The 20,939-nt window shown below is 45.2% G+C and overlaps 1 protein-coding gene across 1 annotated transcript in view; it reads right to left on the reverse strand.

Moving 5' to 3' along the window:
• Window positions 1-20,712, reverse strand: part of SMIM7 (small integral membrane protein 7) — a 34,947-nt gene extending 14,235 nt beyond the window's left edge. The window contains exons 1-3 of the mRNA XM_063457319.1: window positions 20,620-20,712; window positions 4,415-4,456; window positions 1,915-1,967 (exon numbers count right to left, since the gene is read on the reverse strand). Coding sequence (XP_063313389.1) covers window positions 1,915-1,967; window positions 4,415-4,456; window positions 20,620-20,645 — 121 coding nt within the window. The 5' untranslated portion in view covers window positions 20,646-20,712. The remainder of the gene's footprint in view (window positions 1-1,914; window positions 1,968-4,414; window positions 4,457-20,619) is intronic.
• Window positions 20,713-20,939: the final 227 nt, after the last annotated feature.

Consider the following 20,939-nt stretch of genomic DNA (forward strand, 5'->3'; position numbering starts at 1 on the left):
CAAAGTAGGGACTATTTGTCTTATGGAGGTTTCCTATGCCTGACCATTTCTGACCAGCGGAAGAGCAAAGTGTGCTCCATTTCCGGTGGTCAGAGAAATTTTCCCACAATTCTTAGCTTTCCTCCCTCTTCCCGCGATGCTTCCTTTCACTTTTCCCGAACGTCCTGTCACTTAGACAGGACTCCGGCGAAACTACCGAAATTGCGTCCTAACGGAATGAGAACAGTTTGTTCATTCATGTTTGGACGCAATTCGGGACTTTGTTCGTATTGGAATTTCATTTGAATGAATGAAACTCCGATCCTATTCGTGCCATGGCTGCATCTTGCAGCCGCTTAGTAGATAACTCCCTAATTCCCACGGTACTAGGGAGCTATCTACCAAAAGGCTGAATTTCAGCCAAATTTACTAATACTAAGAAAAGATTACTTAGTATTAGTAAATAATCTGCCCCTACTCACTATACCGCGAATAGAGGCATGTCTAGTAAACAGTAAGCAGCCTGTGGTAGCTATTAAACTGAAGGGGGGGGGGATCTAGAGTCCCTCCCCGGCCCACAACCCTTAGCGGCAGGTGGGGGCCATAAATAACCATAATGAGGGACGACGACCTTATGTCCTCCCACACGGCCCCCACCCCTGAGTGGCGGCCATAAATAACAATGAGGGAGTGACGCAATCTATTGTCCTCCCCCACTTGGCCCCCCCTGTCACCTACCCCTAAATAATGTATCTCTCCCCCCCCCCTCCCAAAAGGTGACTAGGGGTCCCCAAGCCCCAAGTTTCCCCCCCCCCTTTCCCCCACCCACATAGAAAATTAATAAGCCCCTACCTACCCCCCTCACCCTAAAAATAGTGAGATGGAGTAAAAGAACTAAGTGCCTGTAAAAAAATAAAAAAAATAAAACTTACCATTTGATGTCTTCTTTTTTCTAAAATCTTAATTTTCAGCCCCAAAAAAGACCAAATAAAAACCATAATACCCGTTGAACTTGTAAAAAATAAAATAAAAAACCTGAGCGCAAAAAAAATAAAAATCTGATGAAAAAGAAAGCCTGATGCTAAAAAAAAACAAGCACTCTTCACCCATGGAGGGCACGGCACAAACTGAGCTCGGCAGGGCGAGGAAAGGCTTATAAAGCCTTCCCACGCCCTCCAATTAGGCTCAGAGTGCTATGATTGGCTGGTTTAACCCATCCAATCAGAGTGCTCTGACAGTTAAATGAAGAGACTGACAGGTAAGTCTCTACATTTACCTGTCACAGCACTCTGATTGGTTGGCTTGAAATCCAGCCAATCAGAATACTCTGTCATTTTACACAGCGTGGGAAAATTCCAAAGAACTTTCCCACACTGTGTAAAATGACTTGCACTCTGGTTGCATTCCAAGCCAACCAATCAGAGTTCTTTGAGTCAAATTGCAGGGTGTGGGAAGGCTTTATAATTCGGCATGACAGTGCCGCTTTAAGATATACGTATTATAATGGCTATGGAGATAATGCATGTAAATGTAATATGCAAAGAAACAAAAAACAGGGACCTGCCAGTGTATAAGGATTTTCTGTCGACGTAAATAACGTAATTCTTTTTTGTTTTTAATGAATTAAACAACTTGGTACAGGTGCTCTCATTGAAAGTTGTGATACCCATGTACAAAGTTATTTAGAACTTGTATACTGTGTGTGCACATTCCATTTCAAACATTTGTTCAAATCTCTGCAACTAAAATTGAAAGAGTGAAGTAAAACAGCAACCACATAGCATTAAAACCTATACAAATAACTTAAGTAGTTATGGAACTATAACTAAATTAGCCAATGATATCGCCAGTCACTATAAAAATAAATTAAGACATTATATCCTGTTAATCCAGTTGAATGTAATTTTCACACCAAATATCTGTGTTGGGACATACCTGTAGTGGCCTCTGCAGGATCATCTCCAAATCCCTGTGATTCCTTCCTCTTGCTTTAGAATAAAAAGTAAAAAAAAGAATGTCGGGTAGTGTGAACATAAATACAATCTATTGCAAGCAGTTCAGGATCAAAAAAACACTACTATAGGCACAAGACCACTTCATCTAAATGAAGTGGTTTGGGTGCAGTGGTCCTGCACTTTTAGCCATGCAATGTAGAACATTATTGTTTAGTAGGTAGGGCAATGTTTTAATTGCAGGGGTAACACACCTCTTATAGCCGTCTTCCTGGCAGTCACTAGAGATGGTTCCGCTAAATAACAGACACTGTTATTCAATCAAGTGTTGCTCATATAGTGTATTTGATTGGTGCATTCAGCACATGCGCACTACTCTACTACTCTAAGTATTGTATTGCTGAGATCACCAATATTGATGATCTCAGCCAAATAAGCAGTGCAGCAGAAGTAAGATCAGCACACTGTGCGATATAAAGTGAGTGGATCTTTGAATATGCTTTTTCTAACCCTTGCTGGGAGGGATTGGGGGGAGAGGAGAGTGTGAATATCTAAATAGTGAGGAAAACACTAGAGCATTAGGAATACATGTTGGTATTCATAACGCGATATTGTACCTTTAATGGTATTGCTGCTATAACAATCATTTGTATGAACTTGCCAAAGGTTCAGGAATTTAGAGGTTTACAAACTGGTCAGTTACATACTCTAGAAGGCAAACAAAAACTAGTTCAAAGCCATTGCCACAGTAGGTGTGATCACAGCTTTTAACAAGTTCAATGAATAATTGAAAGATTATTGCCTAATGCATGTGTTTCACTTCTGAGAAGCATTCACATATACATTGACAGGTGGACATTGCCCAACTCATCTCCTTCTCTCAAAAGCAGTTTAAAGGAACACTATAGTCACCTAAATTACTTTAGCTAAATAAAGCAGTTTTAGTGTATAGATCATTCCCTTGCTATTTCACTGCTCAATTCACTGTCATTTAGGAGTTAAATCACTTTGTTTCTGTTTATGCAGCCCTGGCCACACCTCCCCTGGCTATGATTGACAGAACCTGCATGAAAAAAACAACTGGTTTCACTTTCAAACAGATGTAATTTACCTTAAATAATTGTATCTCAATCTCTAAATTGAACCTTAATCACATACAAGAGGCTCTTGCAGGGTCTAGCAAGCTATTAACATAGCAGGGGATAAGAAAATCTTAATTAAACAGAACTTGCAATAAAGAAAGCCTAAATAGGGCTCTTTTTACAGGAAGTGTTTATGGAAGGCAGTGCAAGTCACATGCAGGGAGGTGTGACTAGGGTTCATAAACAAAGGGATTTAAATCCTAAATGGAAGAGGATTGAGCAGTGAGGCTGCAGGGGAATGTTCAATACACCAAAACTGCTTCATTAAGCTAAAGTTGTTCAGGTGACTATAGGGTCCCTTTAACATAATTTTCGGTTTACAAATGAAAATCCATTGAAAATAATGCCTCGGTTTACAATTTTGCTTTCGCAATACAAAGCAAGTTTCACCAGGATGCATAGCACCTGGGAGGTTTCGATTTTTCTCATGCTGTACTAAGTGAACTGTACTATAGTGTTCCTTTAACCGAGTCGTTTGTAAACAGAGATCCCACTGTAATTTAATATTACAGGTTAAATATATGCATGTTTTCATTGGGATGGACAGAAACTTATTTAGACAGTGAAGTGTCCCTTTAACATGGCTGTTTACAATAGCAGTCAAAAAATAATTTGATCAGTGACTTTATGCACTATTTAAAGGAATACTCCAAGCACCATAAGCACTACAGCACACTAGAGCGGTTATGGTGCCAGGAATGCCCTGGCACCTCCCTAGTGTAAGAAGTAAAGCGGTCTTAGAACTGTGGAAACGCTGGCACCGCTTCCTAGGTGACATTGAAGTGGGATTGGTGACAGTGGAGTGGGGAAAGCTTTCTATCTGAGTTAAGCCTACCAGTGCAGGTTATGGCTAATTGGCCAATACTGAACAGCTGGTATGCTCAGCCAATGAGCTAGCCCTACAATGCAGGAGAGCTAACAAAAGCTCCCGGCTCTCCCTATGAAATAGTGGAGGTGGAGGTGGAGGTGGAGAGTGGCACATGGCAGATCCAAACCGGTGTAAAATGGGCATGGCACTCCTGACAACAAAAACCATTAGTGTGCTTGAAGCGTTCTTTTAAGTCAGCAGAGACTGTAGATATTAATCAACACAAATGGGTTTTGTGTTTTTGTACCTTTATGATTACCACTACACCAAATATCTCTATTAGGATTATTCACTAAAGTGAGAATGAGAATTTAAAGTGAATTCAATGTAAATGCTTTCAGCTTGCCTACTCTGGCCTGAAATTTACTTTAAATTCTCACTCTAGTAATAATAAAAAGTATCAAGTGCAAGCAGCATTTCACCACTTTTTTGTATTTACATCAAACATAACTTATGTGAATATGAATACTTACAGTTTAAAATTTAGAACTGCACCTGCATTCACCAGCAGTGTCCTGTTATGTGTGCAGAAAGAATAAGCAGAATTAATATATATTTCTAAAGAAATTACATTTACTTTACACTTGACTATTTTAAAGCTAGCTCTCTTTTAGAATAAAAGGAAGACACATAATATATATGATACACACACATATCTATCTCCATCTATATATAGTTAATACAATGTTAAAAAAAAAATCTGCACACTAGTCAAGCCATAAGACTTTCTTTTCACACAGCAATCACACATTTGCAGTGATGTTACTACCGCAAAGGATTCTGGGTGGGCATATGCAAATTAGTTCAACAAAAATTAAAATTTTTGCATATACATACATACCTATATATATATATATATATATATATATATATATACACACACACACACACACACACACACACATACATTGTGGGACAAAATTCAGAATAGGGTTTGAGGAGTCAATAATTTTCTTTTACATTTTTTTAAATAAACAAATTTCAATGATTTTATTGTGCTCCATTTCCCAGCTCGCAAAGTTGGGCTCTTTTCAATTGCATTGTTCATAACATTAATGTTCAAGACTCTAAGCCAGGCTTCCCCAAACTCCAGCCCTCCAGATGTGGCTGAACTACAGCTCCCATGATTCTATGAATGAAATAGATAGGCTGAGAATCATGGGAGTTGTAGTTCAGCAACAACTGGAGGGCCGGAGTTTGGGGAAGCCTGCCCTCAGATAGCAGGGAAGCTTGTTTTGCTTTTCTAGATGATCAAGCAACAAGAGAACGAAGATAAGTGAGCAGCAGAAGACAGTGTTTTTATGTAGACCCAGCTCATGTATTCAGTTATTTTTTTTAAAGATATTTTGTTTAACTACTTCGGTTAATAAACATCGATGTTTAAGCAAATACAAGAATATGTATACTATATATGTTATTGTTTTAGTTAAATAAAACTAATCAAAAGGGACACTAGAGACACCAGAATGACAGCTTATTGTATATGTTCTGGTGAGTATAATCATTCAGGGCTTCAGGGCTGTGTTTGGCGTGTGCTAGCTCTGCCCCTTATCTGCCTCCTTGACAGTCTGAGCCAATTCAATGCTTTCCTATGGGAAATTATTGTGATTGGCTCAGATCAACATTTCTGATGATGTCAGCCAAATAGGCAGATCAGGGGTACCAGCAGCAGACTGGAATACATGTATTATTTTACTCTATTTAGGGGGCAAAGGGACGACAGGAGGGCTAGATGGTGTTTTAACACATATTTGTGTTTCTGACCCTATAGTGTTCCTTTAAATAGTTCTCCAAATATGAGTGATTAACCTATTAAACTAAAATCTATAACAGTTTTATCTGAATATGAAAAATGTATCTGGTTGCAAACATTAAAGATTATAACTACTGGCGGGGCGTTTCCTGGACTCAAAACTGATCAGACGCATGTGTTAGTAGCTCCGTATCTAGAGGGCTATTAATGAGCAATTACAGCCCAATCTAATAGAAATCTCCTGGCAATGTCACAGCCTAAGGGGAAAAGAACCAAAGAGAGGGGGTAAAAAGCTAATTTCTTAGCTCCAAAGCCTTTGCAACAGCCAAAACAGGCCCAAGATGGTGTAGACGATGAGCACGAGCTTACCTTACAGTGTGCAGAACAAGACACCACCCTGACTCACAGCTCACTGAAAAGCCTCCTAGATGAGATGTCCAAGAAAATCTAAATTGGATACAGCCATGAAAGCTCTACGCAAAGATCTACATGATCTGGGCAGCCGTACATCACATGTGGAGGATCACTTAGCGCAACTGGCGGAGGCGCAAAATGATATTGCAAGCACAGTAGAAGGCTTCAACTCCAGACTGGATGAACAAGATGTAAAGCTGGGGGACATGGAGGATCATGCCCGCCGCAATAACCTGCACATTCGGGGCATCACCAAAAGTGTGGGCACAGCTGATCTGACAGCCCATGTCATGGGCATACTAAGAGAGCTAGTACCGGACTTATCCCACGACTTGTTCCTCCTTGATAGAATCCACTGCACCGCCAAACCATAATTCCTACCACCGGACACACTGGGCGATGTGCTGATCAGGATGCACTACTTGCACGCCAAAGAGACGGTTATCACCGCAAACAGAAAGCGCAAAGATCTGCCTGCTGCTTACAGAGGGACGACCATCTTCGCGGATGTCTTGGCATATACCGTGAAGCGCGGGCGGGAATTCAAAGCGATCACAACGCAGCTGAGAGAGCACATCTTCCCTACAGATGGGGGTATCCCACCAAACTCCTGGTATCCAGAGAAGGAAAAACCATCATCATTGGAACACCGGAGGACGGAAACTGCATACTTAGATCTTGGGATGTTGCACTGCTTGATCAACCCAGCTCAGAGAGAGACAAGACCAGGGTGTCACCGGAGTGGAAGAAGGCGAGGAAAAGATAAGACATTCGGACTAAGAATGTATACACCCTAGTACTTCTCGTTTCCACACTCCTGGATGTCCAACACTTACCACGTCAGGGTAACGTAACCATATGAGAGGGTCAAGGGGCATATGGGGAAAGAGAGACCAAATATCAGCTGATCAGAGGTCCAAGTGGGGCCTAAGCCTATAGTTTGAATTCACAGACCAAATTATATATATATATATATATATATATATATATATATATATATATATATATATACACACACACACACACACACACACACACACACATACATATACACATACACACGCCCGTTGGTATGGGGAACATGGTCACTGGTTAAAAACACCACCGCAAGCTATCCACAAGCCCCAAAGTTAATTTTCCCAAAGTGTGCTTCAATTAAGAAAGTTACCAACAGAGGCATTCAAATTGAGATAAGGGGGGGGGGTGTAGAGGCACTATTTTCCGTGGTGCCGTAAGTACTAGGAGGTTGCATAATGTGCGGGTACTCACGTACAAGTGCTTAAACTTTTCTAAGAACTATACTGAGAAGATGTTAATTTGTCAACAATTCTGAAGTTCCTAACAGAGCTGGAACACCTAGATGTAAATTATGTAAAGCCATCGAGGGAGGGAGCTACCGGAGGACGTGAGGCACTAAGCCTCTACACCCACGGCAGGACTATGCAGTGCCAAGCCATTGTACTGGCATGTGTTCTTGTATATACTTTATTTCTTGTTATTCATTTTGTTTTTGGGCCTAGCCTAATGCTTTATGTTTCTTATAATGTTATATTCAGAGTAGTGGGGTTGGTGGGTGACCCAACGCTGCCTCTAACACAGACAAAACTTCTACCACTAAAGAGAAATCAGAAACACTATTCCGCTGACCCAGAGAGGATGACATTAAGAGTACTGAGGGTTCCACAGCTCTGCTTGTTCAGGCTGGGGAGAGCTGTGACCCTCACAATAATGACCTACTTTACACTATCCACCGAATTTCAACCCAGATAACCACTGTGAAGATATGTACGGGGATTTAATGTCCCAGTGAAAAGTGATCTTCTCAACCGAGAAACCAAAACCTTCAGTGCAGACACACTGTGTTTACAAGAAACTCACTTTAGACACAATGACCACCCCAAAATACTTGCCACAGACTTCCCACATCAATTTCATGCTACCTCTCCCACCAAGTCCAGAGGGGCATCCATTTTATTAAGGTCACATGACATGTGTGACATGTCATGATTCCCTTTTATTCCAGAAGTTTGGTCCTTAAGGGGTTAAGCAGAAACATCACGTTTACGTTGCAGTCCGAGGAAACATGCCATACACTATAGCGAACGTATACTCACCAAATACTAACCAACGAAATTTCTTACACAAAATCCTACAATGGGTAGCTAGCGTCCAAAAAGACATTACAGTACATTGTGGGGATTTCAACCATGTTTTTGATTCAAAATTGGACACGACACTTTCCCAACAGAGCCGCAGGCATCGCCATCTGAAATGGCAATGCTAGGCCATTGTAAAACTCCTCCACACTTACCACCTCTACGGCGCAAGGAGGACCACACACCCCACAGAGAAGGCATACACACACTATTCCACAGTCCATAACTCATACTCAAAGATAGATGGGTTCCTCCTTTCAGGATCCAACTTGTCTCGTGCAAAATACAACAAATCACATGGTCCGATCATGCACCGGTGACCTTAGAATTAAAAACTATGTATGACTTTAAAGGACCACTATAGGCACCCAGACCACTTCAGCTCAATGAAGTGTTCTGGGTGCTAGGTCCCTCTAGTTTTAACCTTTGCTTCTGAAAATATAGCAGTTTCAGAGAAACTGCTATGTTTACACTGAGGGTTAATATAGCCTCTAGTGGCTGTCTCACTGACAGCCACTAGAGGCCGCTTCCGCGATTCTCACTGTGAGGGAGCCCGGCGCTGGAGAAAGGAAAGTGGCTGAAGGGAGGGGGGCATTAGGGTGGGGGGGACCTAAGGACTACATAGTGCCAGGAAAACGAGTTTGTTTTCCTGTCACTATAGTGGTCCTATAACCCCTTAAGGACCAAACTTCTGAAATAAAAGGGAATCATAACATGTCACAGGTCCTTAAAGGACCACTCTAGTGCCAGGAAAGCATACTCGTTTTCCTGGCACTAGAGTGCCCTGAGGGTGCCCCCACCCTCAGGGACCCCCTCCCGCCCGGCTCTGGAAAGGGGAACGGGGTAAAAACTTACCTTTTTCCAGCGCTGGGTGGGGAGCTCTCCTCCTCCTCTCCGCCTCCGTTTCTCCCCGTCGGCTGAATGCGCACGCGCGGCAAGAGCTACGCGCGCATTCAGCCGGTCACATAGGAAAGCATTCATAATGCTTTCCTATGGGCGCTTGCGTGCTCTCACTGTGATTTTCACAGTGAGAATCACGCAAGCGCCTCTAGCGGCTGTCAGTGAGACAGCCACTAGAGGAAATAGGGGAAGGCTTAACTAATTGATAAACATAGCAGTTTCTCTGAAACTGCTATGTTTATAAAACAATTAGTTAACCCTAGCTGGACCTGGCACCCAGACCACTTCATTAAGCTGAAGTGGTCTGGGTGCCTAGAGTGGTCCTTTAAGGGGTTAAACATCGCAGACTTTGTAACAACACTATCCAATGACCTCAAGGCCCATTTTGATTCTAATGACACAGGGGAGGTGACAAACACGGCAGTGTGGCTAGCCCACAAGACGGTAGTGAGGGTTTTACTGATCCGAAGGGCGGCTTACTTGAAAAAGATTACCCACACTAAGCTCAGAGCTTGGCAACAGGAACTTTACGATTTAAACAGACAAAACCAGAACAACCCATCTCCCAAAGTGAGGGACCGCATTACACAATTAACCAGACTCGTACACCAGCAAGTAATTGAACAGCTAGGCACATACATGCAGAAACTCAAAATTACCCATTACTTACAGGGCAATAAGGCGAGTAAGCTCTTGGCGTGCCGTCTAAAAATGAGACAAGCAAATCAAAAGATCTCCTACCTAATGGACCATAAGGGTACAAAAGTCATAACGCCTAAGGGAATTAGTGAGGTCTTTGCCAAATATTATTCTAATCTGTACACCTTACAAGATGACACACTAACTAGCCAACCAACAGATATGGGTATTAACGACTACTTAGACGGGGTAAAGTTACCAAGGCTCACACAACGCCAGCAGGAAGACCTCCCCAAACCGATAGAGGACCAAGAACTACTAGCCATTATTAAAGCCGGACAGCTTAGATAACTTATACTATAAAAAAATTCAGCTAGACTTTGACGTCGTAGCTGGTTAAAACATTCAACGACGCGGTTCTCAATGGAATATTCCACAAGGAAATACTACTAGCGCACATTGCAACACTGCCAAAACCGAATAAACCCCTGAACTCTCCACAGAATTTTCGCCCCATCTCGCTCTTAAATACTGATGCGAAAATATTCGCTAAACTATACGCGAATAGACTGGGGACTATACTGCCACATATTGGACACAACTGTGACGAAAGCCACTTCACCACTGGGCTTTGGAGAGGACTACCTTTTACCCTATGACTATGGCCCCTTTAATTTAATTTGGCTGAGAGGCCCTAATTGTGCCTATTGGGACTTTAAACATTGATTCTTCGAACTCCCGAACACTCGAAGTGGCCGCCATTCGAACACGTGGTGGCGGCCATCTTGTTCGCATGGGCTAAAACCGTGAATACTTCAGGGGGACTTAGCCGCGAATGACCTGGAACTATTTTCGGCATGAAAACCTTGCAGTTCCTGGTCGGTCCTCCAGCGGAACTTAGCTGTGATTCTATGGAACAGTTTTGGGCATGAAATCCTGCGTTCGCCTGGGCAAAACTATGACATAGAATTTCTGAACCCCTGATCTGATCTGGGTGATTTATGGGGGTGTTATGTTTTGGGGTACTTATGGGACTTTATAAAAATGTGTGTTTTTTTTCTGCCTGTGGATAATTAAGATAATGCATTAACTACCTTAATTATATCACAGGCAGAGGGGAGGGATTGTTTACTGTATGTGGGAGTGTCGTACTTTTAATTACGGTTTTCATTGTTTTACGTCCCTTGTGTCCCTGTCCTCCATCAGGTCCAAGCGGTGTGCCTCTGGCCTGAAAAACTGTATACAAATCCATCCTGTACCATTTAACTCCGAGACCTTCTTACCCTCAACCCGCAGCCTCGTCTCGTGTTGTAGGGAACTGCTATATCACTACAAGGGATTGCTATGATCATCATACTCCCTTAGATAATCACTAGCTCCTCTTGCTGTTCCTGCTACGCTCTCTGAAGGAAGAGAGGTTCACCCACTGGAGCCTGGAGTCTTGTCGTAGGTCCAGGGTGGGTAGGAGACGGCGAGACCCCAACCAAGCTGCAGCGGATCGTAGGATCTGAGGTGCGTATGGTGTCTGGTGCGGTGCTGATGGTCCTTGGTGAGCACTAGGAGCATCGACTGACGGAGGGTCCGTCACAATAACGATCAGGTGGGCTTTGTAAATGGCAGACAGGGGTCGGACAACACAAGAAAGGTCATCGACCTCCTGCATTGGTGGGGACTGTTGCAGCATCGGTGGGGGACTGTTTGTCTCTCTCGATGCTGAAAAAGCCTTTGACCGACTGCATTGGGGTTTCTTGAAGGCAGTGCTGTCTAGATTTGGCATCCCTGGGGGGTTTGTGTCAGTGATAGAGGCATTGTACAGTTCACCTTCAGCACATGTACTTAATTCAGGGTTTTTGTCCGAGCCATTCCGGCTCACTAACGGCACGAGCCAGGGTTGTCCCCTCTCCCCCCTGCTATACGTATTGGCATTAGAGCCCTACGCAATCAAAATCCGGGAAACACCTCGATTCATGGCATTCAAGAGTGAGAGAGATAGTATAAGGCCAACCTGTTCGCAGACGATGTACTGATAACACTCACACAGCCACAGGTCTCTGCCAAACCTTCTACAGGAAATACAATTATATGGGGAACAATCCTATTTCAAATTAAATGTCACGAAAAACACAGGCAACGGAGGTGGGAGAACCCAGCCACATTATTGACCAGTTGAAAACCGATTTCCCGTTGGACTGGAGAGAGGATTATCTCATCTTCCTGGGACTGCGAATACCCAAGGATCCGATGGGTCTCCGAGACCTTAACTATAGGAAATTATTGAATGAGATTGAGGATACCCTAAAGGCAGGCTTCCTTAAACTCCGGCCCTTCAGATGTTGCTGAACTACAACTCCCATGATTCTATGAATGAAATAGATAGGCTGAGAATCATGGGAGTTGTAGTTCAGCAACAACTGGAGGGCCGGAGTTTGAGGAAGCCTGCCCTAAGGAGATGAGGTGGCTTCCAGCAGTGAAGATGGTGTTGCTACCAAAATTCCACTATCTAATTAGAACACTACAGATCTATTGTCAGGGACCAGGAACCAGACAGAGACGGAAGTAGATGCAAACACACCTTTATTAATAAATAACAAATAAATAACGAAAGCAAAGTCCAGGAATCAAGCAGGGGTCAGTCACCAGAGCGGGTAGTCAGACAAGCCAGGATCAGGAGCACGGAGAGCAGCGGAGTCAGGAACAAGGCCGGAGTCAGGAACCAGGAACAAACAGGAAACACAGGAACAAGGAGACTTCTGGGAAACAGGAAACCACGCAAGGGCAAGGAGGTTCTGGGATTTGCTGCTTAAATAGGCAGAACTGATTAGCAGCAGGGTTGATTACTACTCTCAGGTGAGTAACCGTGGTAACAAGCAGAAGGATCTCATAGTAATTGCAGCTGAAAACTCATTCACTGAAACAGAAAGGGTTGCTGTTTAAAACAGCAAAGAAACCCTGACAGTACCTCCCCCTCAACGACTCCCCCCATCTCTGCTGGTGGGTCCGGGCTTCATGGGGAAGCGGGCGTGATAGGAACGAAGGAGGGATGGTGCATGGACATCAGAGGCTGGAACCCAGGAGCGTTCCTCTGGACCGTATCCTTTCCAGTGCACCAAGTATTGGATCTGTCCTCTGAAGACCCGTGAGTCAATGATGCTGCGAATTTCATATTCCTCATGATTGTCAACCAGAACAGGACGTGGACGTGGCACTGAGGTGCTGTAGCGATTACAAACCAACGGTTTCAAGAGGGAAACATGGAAAACATTTGAGATGCGCATGTTAGCAGGAAGGTCAAGTGCGTACGCTACAGGGTTAACCCTTCGAAGTATACGAAATGGCCCAACGTATCGGGGGGCCAGTTTTTGTGAGGGAACACGGAGGCGTAGGTTGCGGGAAGACAGCCAGACCCTCTCTCCGACCCGATAGGTAGGTGCAGGAAGGCGTCTGCGGTCGGCCTGGAGTTTGTAGTTCTGCATTGCGCGTTGCAAAGAATTCTGAACCTGCACCCAAGTGGAACGGAGTTCCCTGAGATGTTCCTCCAATGCCGGTATCCCCTGTGGCAAGAACGTATCAGGCAACATGGATGGTTGAAACCCATAGTTTGCCAGGAATGGGGATAGCCGGGAAGAGGCATTAATCGCACTATTGTGGGCAAACTCCGCCCAGGGTAGCAGATCAGACCAGTTGTTCTGGTGGTCAGAAATGTAGCAACGCAGAAACTGTTCCAGTGTTTGGTTGGCTCGTTCCGCTGCACCATTGGATTGCGGTTGGTAGGCCGAGGAGAAGGAAAGCTGAATTCCCATTTGTGTACAAAAGGCTCTCCAAAATCTGGACACGAACTGGCTACCCCTATCTGAGACTATCACTTTGGGTAACCCATGCAAACGAAAGACCTCCCGAGCAAAAATTGTTGCAAGTTCCTGGGAAGTAGGTAGTTTTTTCAAGGGAATGCAATGCGACATCTTCGAGAATCGGTCAACAACCATGAGAACGACTGTATTGCCACGGGAGACCGGAAGATCTACGATAAAATCCATGGACAAGTGGGTCCAGGGTCGTTCACCATTAGGTATGGTTTGCAGGAGACCCATTGGAGGGCGTCGTGGGGTTTTATTTTGAGCGCACACAGGACAGGCAGCTACAAAAGCGGTGACATCCGAACGGAGACTAGGCCACCAAAATTGCCGGGAGACAGACCAGATTAACTGTTTTTTGCCTGGATGTCCAGCTGCTTTGGGGTCATGGTATGTACTCAATAGTTTCGTACGGAGGTTAATAGGTACAAAACAACGGCCATTAGGTTTCTCTGGAGGAGTATTAATTTGTGCAGCCAGAATCTCCTCGCCTAGGGGTGAGGTGAGGTTAGTACGGATGGTTGCCAGTATATGGTCCGGAGGAATCACAGGAGTTATCTCCTCTCTAGATGGAGGGGAGAACTGTCGAGACAAGGCATCAGCCCGAATGTTTTTAGTACCGGGCAAGTAAGAAACCACATAATTGAATCTTGATAGGAAGAGAGCCCATCTAGCTTGCCGGGGGGAAAGCCGCTTAGCTTCGGAAAGATATGTAAGATTCTTGTGGTCTGTGAGAATGAGGATTGGCACTGAAGTACCCTCAAGAAGGTGCCTCCATTCTTTGAGAGCTAAAATTATGGCTGGAAGTTCTCGATCACCAATCTGGTAATTGCATTCCGCTGGGTTCAATTTCTTCGAGAAATACCCGCACGGATGCCTGGAGCTCTCAGGGTTAGGACGTTGAGACAGGAGGGCGCCTACTCCTGTCTCAGACGCATCGACTTCAAGAATGAATGGTAAGGCAGGGTTAGGGTGTGCCAGTATATGAGCAGCAGCAAAGGCGACTTTGAGAGACTCAAAGGCAGTAATGGCTTCTTGTGACCAATGCTGTGGATCAGCATCTCTCCTGTTCATGTCCGTGAGAGGTTTAACCAAGGAAGAAAAGTTGCGTATGAACTTCCGATAATAATTGGCGAAGCCCAGAAAACGTTGTATAGAGCGAAGACCAGTAGGTCGAGGCCATTTTAGTACAGCCGAAAGTTTCTCAGGATCCATAGAGAATCCAGCATCTGAGATAACATATCCCAAGAATGTGACCTGTTTGCAGTTAAATTCACATTTCTCCAATTTGCAGAACAGATTATTCTCTCTAAGTCTCTGTAGAACACGAGAAACGTCTGCGTGATGGTTCTCGAGAGATGTGGAATGGATAAGAATATCATCAAGATAAACCACCACACATTGCTGCAGCATATCTCGCAGGACGTCATTTATAAATTCTTGGAAAACCGCCGGAGCATTGCAAAGACCAAAGGGCATTACTAGGTATTCGTAATGGCCGCTCCTGGTGTTAAATGCGGTTTTCCATTCGTGGTCCTCTTTTATCCGGACGAGATTATATGCCCCTCTCAGATCAAGTTTGGTGAAGACCGTTGCTCCCTTGAGGCGGTCAAATAACTCCGTGATTAATGGAATGGGGTAGACATTCTTAATAGTAATGCGATTGAGACCCCTATAGTCGATACAGGGTCTCAACTCGCCATCTTTTTTTTTTTTACAAAGAAAAAGCCGGCCCCGGCAGGAGAAGATGACTTCCGAATAAAACCCTTAGACAGTGCATCGGTAACATACTCCTCCATGGCTCGATTCTCTGCTACAGACAGTGGGTAAATCCGGCCACGGGGAGGATTGGCACCAGGTTGGAGTTCGATACCACAGTCATACGGACGGTGTGGTGGCAGAACGCTGGCTTGACCTTTGTCAAATACATCTTGGAATTCTTGGTACTCAGCGGGTAAGGAAGAGGCAGAACATGTGCCCAAAACTTTGACCGGTTTCTGGAGACAGGAAAATGTGCATTGCTGGGACCATGATAATATCTCAGCTTTGCGCCAATCAATTGTGGGGTTATGCTTCTGTAACCAAGGGTATCCCAAAACAACCTGGTAATATGGAGAGGAAATGACCTGGAATTGGATCGTCTCATGATGTAGAGCCCCTACAGCCAGAGATATGGGCACTGTTTCTTGGGTCACGTGGGTTGGCTGTATTGGTCTGCCATCGATGGCTTCGAAGGCTAGTGGAAAATTGCGAGACTGTAAGGGTATGGAGTGCTTTGATGCAAATGCACAATCTATAAACAAGCCTGCGGCCCCAGAATCAAGAAATGCCCGGGTTTTAATGGATGAATCAGACCAGGAGAGGATAATAGACACCAAGGGTTTGCCCACACATATCTCTGGGTCTGCAGAAAGACCACCCAAGATCTGCCCCTGACAGTATCTTGGGTGCGGGCCCTTTGCCGGACGAATCGGGCAAGACTTTAACATGTGACCGTGGTGTCCGCAGTATAGGCACAGACCCTCCCTCCTCCTAAAGGCTCTCTCCTCGACCGAGAGGCGTGAGAAGCCTAACCGCCTTGGCTCCACACAGACAGAGGACTCAGGATCAGGAGGCATGGGAGGTGAGGGAGGTTCGGGTGGGCAAGAAAAGCTTGGTGCCAAATCTACAAGAGGCCTCCGCAGGCGCTCCCTGGATGAGGATCTCTCTCGGAGTCTGATGTCAATGAGGGTGACAAATGATATCAGTTCCTCGAGATCTTTAGGTAATTCTCTGGCTGCAATCTCATTTTTAAACACATCGGAGAGACCCTGTGCAAAGGCAGCCACGAGAGTCTCGTTGTTCCAGCCACCTTCTGCTGCCATGGTACGGAATTCACTGGCATACTCGACAATAGTTTTTGTGCCCTGAGCATTAGACATGAGTAGTTTGGCAGTAGGGGTGGAGCGAGCTGGAATATCAAAAACCCTTTTGAAGGACGCAACTAATTCAGGGTAATTGTAAATAATAGGCTTCTCTGCCTCCCAGAGAGGTTTTGCCCAAGCTAGGGCCTTTTCAGACAGCAAAGAAATCATGAAGTGAACTTTGTCACTGTCTTTAGGAAATGCCTGGGGCAGGATTTCAAGGTATCCTTTAACCTGATTTATAAATTCTCTGCACGGAGCTGGGTTGCCCCCAAAATACTGAGGGAGCGGGACAGACCCAGTCATTCCTCTAGCCGCTACAGGTTTGGAGGCTACAACCGGTGCTAGAACAGGAAGTGAGGCAGAGGCGGCCACAATTGCAGGCTGGCTGGGTACTGGATCCAGATGGGCATACTGGTCCAAATGGTGGTTCTGCTGGTCCCACCGGGTAAGTAGGTTAGGTATAGGTGTCTTGCCTGTACCATCTGTATTCATGGCCCTTGCGTAATGTCAGGGACCAGGAACCAGACAGAGACGGAACTAGATGCAAACACACCTTTATTAATAAATAACAAATAAATAACAAAAGCAAAGTCCAGGAATCAAGCAGGGGTCAGTCACCAGAGCGGGTAGTCAGACAAGCCAGGATCAGGAACACGGAGAGCAGCGGAGTCAGGAACAAGGCCGGAGTCAGGAACCAGGAACAAACAGGAAACACAGGAACAAGGAGACTTCTGGGAAACAGGAAACCACGCAAGGGCAAGGAGGTTCTGAGATTTGCTGCTTAAATAGGCAGAACTGATTAGCAGCAGGGTTGATTACTACTCTCAGGTGAGTAACCGTGGTAACAAGCAGAAGGATCTCATAGTAATTGCAGCTGAAAACTCATTCACGGAAACAGAAAGGGTTGCTGTTTAAAACAGCAAAGAAACCCTGACATCTATGTACCCAACACATGCTTGCGAAAGCTTTCAACAAACCTACACTAAATTTGTCTGGGCCAACCACAAGATTACGGTAGCAACACAAATACTGAGTAGGTCACAAGAAAACTGGGGGCTGGGACTACCAGACATGCCTAACACTACAGAGTTACTCATGAAAACATGGGATGCAGCAAAACCGCAAATATGATATAAGAAAACCTGGACATTGGCAACACCCATCTATAGCCTCCACATAGCCAACCCCACACTACCCTACCGACCATGGATAAGGGGAGGGTGTACACTGGTCAGACATATTTACCACCACGGTGCCCTAATGCTGTTCCCAGTCCTAAAGAGGAAATATGGTCTACCAAATCATGCACTGTTCTCCTATTTACAGCTGAAAGCAATCTTGGTGCATTCGACTGAATGCATGGAAAGACTATGTGAGTCCATGGTTACACCCAAAAAAAAAACACTCGTTTGTGTATGCGCTATTAAACAATCCAATACTCACCCCGACAGCCAAATTCATAGAGGCATGGCAAACTGATTTAGGCAAACTCTTTACCAAAGACCAATGGCTACAAGCATTCATAGCTCACAGGTAGATCCAGATGTGCGTCACATCCTGGTGCTTATGCGTAAAATCCATTATAGGTGGTACCTGGTACTAACTAGATTGGCGAGCATATATCCTAATACTTCAAAGCAATGCTGGAGGTGTGGGGCAGACGAGGGCACGATGTAGCACATATGGTGGACTTGCCCGAATCTCAGGGGATACTGGAGGGAGGTAGAGAGGATTATCACTGAGGCCTTGCACATCACGACCAAATTGCAACCTGAATATGGATTACTGTTTATGACACTTGATTCCTACATGAAGCCCCAAGCTTGCCTTCTGTTTCATATACTGATCGCGGCAAATCTTCTGATTGCTAGGCAATGGAAACAGGTTCAGGTACCAGAGAGAGCGAGGTGGATACAACAAATCTCAATGTACCTAGACTATGAAACCAAGATCAACATACACTTCAATCCAGCGAAACACAGGAATTGGTGGGAAGCAAATCTTAGACAATGGTTGGGTGACAGGGAGAGGGGAAATCAAGAATAAAAGCTGATGGGAAATCGGTGCACGGCAGCACGCAAAAAAAAAAAAACATCTATTTGCCATCAAGGAAAATAGGGATACTTAGGGCTTGATTGAGGGTTGTCAATCAGGTGATCTACTTTCAGACAAATGTACCCCCCCACCCATGAGCAGCGTGTGGGGGCCCTAAATTATAACGAGGGGGGGAACCTATTGTCCTCACCCCCAGCCCCCACCCCTGAACAGCGATTGAGGGCCCTAAATAAAAATAGGGGGGAGATGCGCAGGTGGGGGCCCTAAATAACAATTAAGGGGGAACCTATTGTCCTCCTTCCCAGCCCCCACCCCTGAGAAGCAGGTGGGGGCCCTAAATGAAAATGTAAACCCCCCCCCCCCAAGCGCCTAGTCACCCCCCCTTATTGTTATTTAGGGCCCCCACCTGCCGTTCAGGGGTGGGGGGCTGACAATAGGTCACCCCTTATTGTTATTTAGGGCCCCCACCCGCCACTCAGGGGTGGGGGCAAGACAATAGGTCCCCCCCTTATAATAATTTAGGGCCCCCACCCGCGCTCATGGGTGGGTGCTGGGGGGGGGAGGACAATAGGTTTCAACATTGTCATTTAGGGCCCACACCCGCTGGGAGGGGGTGCAATAGGTCCCCCTTCAGTTTAATAGCCCCCATTCGCGCTGCACGTGTGGGGGAACACTAGAGTTTTGGGTGTTTAGTAGTTGTTTTTTTGTTTTTAACAGTGAGCAGCCAATGGCTGCTCACTGTTTAGTAGACATGTCCCTACTCGCTGTATAGCAAGTAGGGGCAGAAATTACTAATACTAAGTAATCTTTACTTAGTATTAGTAAATTTGTCTGAAAGACCAATTTAGGTCTTTCAGCCTTTTGGTAGATAGCTCTCTAATACCGGCACAAATAGGATCGGAGTTTCATCCATTCGAATGACAATCCCCATAGGAAAGGATTGAGTCAATGCTTTCCTATAGGGAGGGCCTAATGCGCTTAGGTGCAAGCCTGCATGCGCATTTGGTTCCCCCCTCGGATCACGTCTGAAGAGGCGGCGTGCCAAAGGATAGCGGTGCTGGACTCAGGTGAGTAAAGATTTTTTTTAACCCTTTAAATGCAGAGGAAATACATATTTGTATTCCGAACAATAAAGAATCCCTTTAAGTTAGATTGCCATTTTGGAGTCAAAAAAGATTTTCCTCCTGTCTGTGGCGCAACTGGAAATATCTCAATTTTGTGGAAGGTTGAGACTGATAAACTGGAGTACCTAGCTTACCTAATAGAGGGGTATTCAAGCTTCAGCACTCAAGATGTTGTTAACTGCATCTCCCATAATGCCCTTACAGCTTGAATGCTGACAAAGGATCCCAAGATGTAGACCACAACATCTGAGTGCCAAAGGTTGCCTGCCTCTGACCTAGTTACCACATACAGAACAATGCTTCTGTACTACAACATCCAAACCCTGCTTGTACTGGAGTTGCTAGGCTTGGGGTGTGTGTGCCCTGTTTCTCCCAGGACCAGCTAACCTGTATGTTGACGACTTATGACCATGTACCATATGTGCCATCAGTTACGGTTTTTGACTTTTGGAGGTCCAATCTTATGTTTACTAACATACCCTGTAGCACCACAACAGGAGGGTTACAGGTAAATAACATCTTTGGGCGCAATGTTTACGCTAGAGCAGGCATAGGCAACCTTAGGCACTCCAGATGTTTTTGGACTACACCTCCCATGATGCATTGCCAGCATTGTTGGTGTAAGAGCATTATGGGGGATGTAGTCCACAACATCTCGAGTGCCAACGGTTGCATATCCCTGCTCTAGAGTCTAGACATATCTGCCATAACAGCTGCTGTGGACTCCCACTCCAGAGACACTCAGCCAGCCCTCTGAGTGCCTTTAGTTACAAGGACCATAACATGACAGTATGACGTCAGCTCAAACCCCTCAGACGTCATAAAACTAATTCTCACAGCACCCCCTTCTAAATCTGTCCACACGTTTTCTTATCCTCACCCAAACAGTAACAGGTCCCCGATCATGGTACTGACAGAACCGCCACCTCACCGGCTGCGCTGACACTTCCTGCTTCCGGGTGGCAGCGCTCGGAGCCAGCCAATCAGCGAGGCGAGGCGGGGGCAGGTGACAAAACATTGCGGCGATGGGTGTGTGAAGCTAGCTGGTGGGTCACGTGACGCGTGCGGACAATGTGTGCGCCTCGCACGAGACATTGCAGGAATCGCGTACGAATGTAAACATCAAGGCGCCGTTACCAAGCTAGCCACTAGAGGGCAGTGTAGCGCCAAACTCTCTCTATATAATGACCATATAATGCC

Source organism: Pelobates fuscus, chromosome 5, assembly GCF_036172605.1.
Source record: "Pelobates fuscus isolate aPelFus1 chromosome 5, aPelFus1.pri, whole genome shotgun sequence".
Lineage (NCBI taxonomy): Eukaryota > Metazoa > Chordata > Amphibia > Anura > Pelobatidae > Pelobates > Pelobates fuscus.